The 6,261-nt window shown below is 40.9% G+C and overlaps 2 protein-coding genes across 3 annotated transcripts; one reads left to right on the top strand and one right to left on the bottom strand.

The window, feature by feature from the left end:
* On the top strand, positions 1-5,048 carry LOC113211468 (caspase-2). Of its 2 annotated transcripts, XM_026429836.2 has the most exons (11): positions 1-96; positions 798-981; positions 1,074-1,203; positions 1,290-1,480; positions 1,822-1,939; positions 2,025-2,219; positions 2,337-2,668; positions 2,732-2,873; positions 2,995-3,173; positions 3,285-3,468; positions 3,568-5,048. In XM_026429836.2, exons 2-11 carry the CDS (start codon positions 814-816, stop codon positions 3,792-3,794), a joined length of 1,866 nt encoding a protein of 621 aa, XP_026285621.1. In that variant the 5' UTR covers positions 1-96; positions 798-813; the 3' UTR covers positions 3,795-5,048. The 2 variants fall into 2 exon arrangements, with proteins under 2 accessions (XP_026285621.1, XP_026285622.1); XM_026429837.2 differs by lacking the exon at positions 3,568-5,048 and having other exon boundaries at positions 3,256-3,462.
* A 56-nt stretch (positions 5,049-5,104) lies between these two features.
* On the bottom strand, positions 5,105-6,255 carry LOC127749533 (heat shock protein 70 A1-like). The gene has a single exon (XM_052268060.1). The coding sequence runs from the start codon at positions 6,145-6,147 to the stop codon at positions 5,452-5,454; it is 696 nt and encodes a 231-aa protein (XP_052124020.1). The 5' UTR covers positions 6,148-6,255; the 3' UTR covers positions 5,105-5,451.
* Between the last annotated feature and the right edge of the window lie 6 nt (positions 6,256-6,261).

A 6,261-nucleotide genomic window follows, 5' to 3' on the forward strand; every position in this document is an offset into this window, starting at 1 on the left:
GGCCTACCTGTTGAGACGTTGACAGTTGACACAAAGAGACTGGTCAGTCAGTATCCGGCAGTAAGGGAAGAAATATGCTGCTGCTGTCTGTAATTTGTAAGTATTTTGGCTTAAATGGATACTTCATTTTTTAACTATCCCCTTGTTTGATTCTTACGCAAATATTCCACGTACAAAGTAAGTATCGCACACTGTCCCGATTTCAAAATATTCAGCGAGACATTTTTTTTCTCCCGTCTCGTATTTAAGAATCACAATTCTTTCGGCAACATTCGCAAAGACAACAACAATACTTACAATATGTTTTATTTTTGCCTCTACAACATAACGAAATAAATAGTAGCTGAAAAGTGCGGTTAGACTGCTGCCCTTTGCGGTACATTTGTGGGTGGGGTGAGTAATTCCCTCATGACACCAGTGAATATGGTTGGTCACTTCAATGGCACGTAGCGTTAGGTATGCATTAGTTTTTCCTGTCGTATAATCCGAAAACAGACCCACAATTTTGGCAACAGCCCAAATCTCCACACTTAATCTATAATTTGGGCACATTTTTCAAAAGCTAGAAGACTTGCCTATGGTAAATTTTCCAAGGATTCCAGCCTATGTCCCACCCAAGGAGGAATATCAGCCGTGACAGTAACAGTGACTTGTTTTCTTCCATTAATAATGACAAAAATTTGTCATCACTGGGTTATCACAGTCACAATCAATATATCGAGATATCACAATGACAATGTAAAGAAGGGGGGTGTAGGACGACATAATTACTTCCATGTATCTTGTTTTCTCCCCAGGATCTTCTCTTTAGTAATGCCTTCAATTGGGACTGGAGACTCGCCCAGTGCATCTGAAGACAATAGACTGCCACACTCATCTGCAATGGCCCCAGCTAAAAAGAATGCCACACACTACAACATGGAGCACAAAGAGCGTGGGCTTGCATTGATCTTTAATCACGAGAATTTTTCTATTCCTCGGGTAGGTTTTTTTTTTTTTTTTTTTTTTTTTTTAAATAATCTTTTGAAGTTGTTATGAAAAATTCTATTTTACCATGCCCTCTTCTAATTCAGCTTAATCTCAAATCATCTCCCCGCATTGTGGACTGCGAAAACTTTAAAAATACCTTAGAAAGCATTGGCTTCAAAGTTCATATTTACTCTGACTTCACAGTTTCTGAGATAAATGAAGTCATTCTTGAAGGTATTGTGTTTTATTCATCACTTTAACTTAATTAAGTGAATTCTTCTTGTATTATCTTGTTTGACTTTGTTTTCATGTCATTACAGTTGCTTCGGATAATCATTCAGACAGAGACTGTTTATTCATAGCAGTGCTCTCATATCGACAGCAGGCATACCTTTGCGCCAAAGATGGGTTCTTTAACCTTGATTCACTCTGGACACCTTTTTTCGCTGACAGCTGTCCAACACTTGCTGGGAAACCCAAGATCTTCTTCATTCATGCAAGCGAGCCTAATGTATGTTTTATAATCCATTTTCTTAATCTGCCACTTGTTTTTTATTGTTTTTTTCTTTTCTATTTTTATTGTTTTGTTGGTTTTACATCCTCAGACGGACCAGCATTAGCTGGACGCTGGGGATGGCCCTGACTGCGTGACCCAAGTTATGGGTGGCTCCAGTTCGCTATGAACAAGCAGTCGCAATAACCCTTTTGAAGTTGAAGGTAACATGTTGAGTCCCACCAAGGCATATGCAGTGGCTATCCTTTTTTTGGAAAATGTCACCCCTGTTAATATCTCTGGGACTCAAGGTGTTAAGCTAAGCTTTCCATTTTAATTTGGGATTTTTCATCTTTAAGGGAAGCCATTGTGACAGTTTGGATAATCCAAAATATAAAGAAACTGAGACTGGCAATTCTAACTCTTACAAAATTCCAGTTATCACCGATTTCCTTATTGTTTACTCTACATGTCCTGGTAAGAATTTACATTTTAAACCGAATTTCTTTTGATGTATTGAATTTGGTTGTAACTATAATTGTTAATTTTCTTATGTTTAAAGATGTAAAGTTCATGAAAGCTCTTTCTGAAGAGTTGAAATCAAAAGGCAGCATTCTTCATCTGCTCACTATTATCTTATCTGTTAAACAACTTGTTGATCAAAACCCAGTTGTAGTACATCAGTTGACAAGGCTTATCAAATTTTCTCAAAATAAATCTCAACTTCAGACAACAACTTCTCATGATGAGCCCCCTGGTTAGTCCTCTAATGTCTAGCTCATATTTCAGAATCATCTTTTCACTGGTGTTCCCTTTACGTGTCTCACAACCCACTTCTGTGATCATCATGATTTTTCTTTGTTACTTTTAACAGAAGTTACCGAGGGTCCACAAGAATCATTTCAGCAGAAGCAATTCCAAATTGCAAAAGAGCTGATCTATCACTATCACAATCGTAATAAACCTGGTGTTGCAGAAAAACTTGTGGAGAAGTTATCACAGCTGTCCTCTATTGGAAAGCCAATAGATGAAAGTGAAAAGAAGAAATTTCAGGATGCACTATCAACAGAGTTACAGAATCTAGACTTAGATGTGAAAGTGCCTCAGCAGTCTGGCTCAACATCTCAACATGACCCCCTACAGAAATATAAAATGGACTACAGTTCCAGAGGACTTGCCCTAATTATTGCCCACAGTAAATTTCAGGTAAGTTCCTATTTTTCCAAGCATCACTCAGTTGACAATTTTCTTACACAAAATCTCTCTTAGGTTCCTGATTATCACCTGTCTTACCGTGAAGGTTGCGACCAAGATGTTGCTCAATCGACAAAATGCTTCACTAAATTAGGCTTTGAAGTAAGACCATTTATAGACAAAACAAAGGAAGAAATAATTGATTTTGTAAATGCTGGTAGGTATGACTTATTTTTCCTACCTTCTAGGTATATTATATGTATGCCTATTAATAGTTCGTGTTTGTCTGCACTTTCCCCAAACCAAGTATTTCATATTTTCCATTGGTTTATTTCTAGTCAGCAGGGAAGATCATTCTAAAAGAAGCTGTCTAGTTGTAATTGTATCTACACATGGTCTGGAAAGAGATTGCATATTCTCCTCTGATGATATTTACCACATAAGTACATTGCTTGAACCATTTCAGGCTGAAAATTGTGTTACTCTAGATAAAAAGCCAAAGCTGATTTTTGTACAAGTAAGTATAAAATTATGATGGTTTATTGTCAGCTTGGTTTCTTTTTTGTTTACATTTTCTTGTATTGTCATACTTAATGCAGTTTTGTGCTTTTACTTATTTATTTCCTAGTCTTGTAGAGGGCACAATGTGCAGTCTCACATAGAACTTCATGATGGTGATGTAGCATTATCTTCTAAGCAGGAAAGTAGGAAGACTTTCTTACCATACAAAGAACGTGGTTGGACAGCAAAAATGGACCTGCCATGGCCAGATATAAAGGATGATTTTCTTCTTTTCTTTTCTACAATTCCAGGTATCTATTCACTTTTCTTTTCTTTTCTTTTCTTTTCTTTTCTTTTCTTTTCTTTTAAACAGTAATTAACCTAATGGGTTACTTTCATTTTTTTCACAGACCATGCTTCATTCCATCATCCCAGGTGTGGCTCGTGGTTCATTGCAGCTCTTTGCAAGATGCTAGAAAAACACACAAACTGTGATATAGATGACATTCTTACTAATGTGAATCATAAAATTGCCATTGATTATGTGAGTAGTTCAAAGGATAAAGCAACAGATGGGAAAAAACAGATGTCAGAGGTAATCTCAAAATTAAGAAAGATTTTAATATTTCCTTGCTGAGATTGGTTGTTTAGCTGCCTTATCAGTCTCATAATGATTTTACTTTTCTTACTCGTTCTTTACCTCTATCGATAGAGGATATCCTGCTCCCCTTTTGGGAGTTGGAAGAATCAGTATTGTGCTCAGTACAATGAAATTTGGGAGCGATTGACCCAACGTAACTTTGGCCCAGTTGTAATTTACCCACAAGTATTTCAGCCCTGGTTAATTCACCCATGAGTATTATTGATCCAGGGAGCTTTTCACCCAGGTGTATTATTATTTTCATGAACAAAGCAAAATGTTTCACAAGGCCACAAGCTACAGTTTTACAGTTTAACAAATGTATCACAGTATTCGAACCAATGCTACTCGAGTCTTAGTCTTTTAACATGACGTCACAATGTTTGAAGTACAGTGATAGTGTAAAGGAAACCCTTGAACATGAGAGTGTGCCCCCCCCCCCCCCCCACACACACACACACTTGGGAATAATAGACCATTCTAGCGCGTTGGGAAGAATCAGAAAGGAGTGGAAAGAGACACTACAGAAAGCTCATATAATGTCAATCTTTAAAAGCCGTTTGGTAAAGAGAAAAATATTTAGAATTTAAGGGTATGTTACAAAAAAGATACAATGTGATTTACAAGCTGTTTTTGAGTTCTGCTAATGGTAATTTTTGATTGTTTGTGTTCTTATCTGGACTCGCTAGAATGGTCTATCTTCAGAAATTTGGTCCATAGTATAAAAATGTGGCTTGCAAACTCTGTACTATAATTTTATGGGCAATGTTTTTTGATTGTTTGTTGAATCGCGGTAGCCCGCACCTGCTCCTCTCCTGCCCTCGGCAATACCCCACAAGCAGGCAACACCCCTCGGATTTAATTTCTTTGTGGGTGAATTGTTCAGGCATGAGTGAGATGTGGGTGAACAGGCCTTGGGTGAATAATAGGGGGTGAAAAGACCCTGGGACTTTGGGTTAGTTGGGTGTTCGGTGAGTGGGCCGTAACCCAATTTTTTGTAAAAAATTGTTCCCTTATCTATCCATACATAACTTCATTTACAATTATGTGTTCTCTCTACTGTGCCTCTACTGCCTTCAACTCGCTTCAACTCTTACTCCTAAACAAAAAGAATTGTTGAAGAGTGTCGCAGCAGTTTGCTTTCAATTGTTGTTGTCAATGTGAAACTTGCCATGGTTAATTAAAACATTCTCAAGAGTTGAAAGGTAAATGTTAATGGTATTTAAATAAACTGTTTGAAGAAAATCTTTACTTGATCTGAATTGTTTATAATATGAAAAGACCAAAAGGAAAATATAACACTCAGGTTTAAAAATATCTCACCTAATAATTTATTGAATTAAATAATTCACCCACACAGATTCATCCTTGTAGTACTACAGTTAAACAGAGAACAAGAGGTCAAATTCTCTCACAACATATACATTCGCTATCTAAATTAACATTATCAAATAATCAGTCAATATAGTGCGCACTGCTAATGCAGAACCAATTAATTATACATTACATTCAATCTACAAAACTTACATATATACAGACAACACACCTCTTCGGAAGTGAAAGTAATACTGCTACTTATGCTCGTGTTCACACAGCCATTTACACCAGAATCTCACTTGTACTAAAGTCTTTATCACACTAATGACTGGGTTGCTTAGTCGACCTCCTCGACGGTGGGGCCGTTGTGCCTGCCAGCCTGCTGCCCGCAGCCCTGGGGTGCCTGGGGCTGCGAAGCGCCCGGGCCGCCCGAGTGCAGGCGCACCATGACCTCTTGCACCTTCTGCTGCAGCTCCTTGAGGCGATGCTCGTACTCCTCCTTGTCAGCCAGGGTGTTGCTGTCCAGCCAGCGCAGCGTCGCCTCGCACTCCTCGCGCGCCCTGGTCTTGTCCTGCTCCGGGAGCTTGTCGCCGGCCTCGTCGATGGCCTGCTTGATGCTGAACACGTAGCCCTCCAGCTGGTTGCGCGCTGCGACGCGGTCGCGCTGTTGGTCGTCCTCGGCCTTGTACCGCTCAGCCTCGTCCACCATGCGCTGGATCTCGTCGGCCGAGAGGCGGCCCTTGTCGTTCTTGATGGTGATGTTCTGGGAGCGGCCCGAGCTCGTGTCCTTGGCGGCGACGTTGAGGATGCCGTTGGCGTCCAGGTCAAAGGTGACCTCGATCTTGGGGACACCACGCGGCGCGGGCGGGATGCCCGTCAGGTCGAAGGTGCCCAGGCGGTTGTTGTCCTTGGTCATGGCGCGCTCGCCCTCGAACACCTGGATGGTGACGGCCGGCTGGTTGTCGGCGTACGTGGAGAAGGTCTGCGTCTGCTTGCACGGGATGCGGCTGTTGCGCTCGATGATCTTGGTCATGACGCCGCCCGCCGTCTCAATGCCGAGCGACAGCGGCGCCACGTCCACCAGCAGCACGTCCTGGATGGCCTCGCTCTGGTCGCCGGACAGGATGGCGGCCTGCACGGCCGCGCC

The sequence above is a fragment of the Frankliniella occidentalis genome, unplaced genomic scaffold (genome assembly GCF_000697945.3).
Source record: "Frankliniella occidentalis isolate FOCC.00 unplaced genomic scaffold, Focc_3.1 Scaffold63, whole genome shotgun sequence".
Classification (NCBI taxonomy): Eukaryota; Metazoa; Arthropoda; class Insecta; order Thysanoptera; family Thripidae; genus Frankliniella; species Frankliniella occidentalis.

Bases quoted from the DNA above. Each gene is read 5' to 3' on its own strand.
- LOC113211468 (XM_026429836.2), top strand. From the start codon at position 814: ATGCCTTCAATTGGGACTGGAGACTCGCCCAGTGCATCTGAAGACAAT. The intron at 1,940-2,024 runs GTAAGAATTTAC...TTATGTTTAAAG, and splicing joins TGTTTACTCTACATGTCCTG to ATGTAAAGTTCATGAAAGCT. The intron at 3,174-3,284 runs GTAAGTATAAAA...TTTATTTCCTAG, and splicing joins CAAAGCTGATTTTTGTACAA to TCTTGTAGAGGGCACAATGT.
- LOC127749533 (XM_052268060.1), bottom strand. From the start codon at position 6,147: ATGACCAAGATCATCGAGCGCAACAGCCGCATCCCGTGCAAGCAGACG.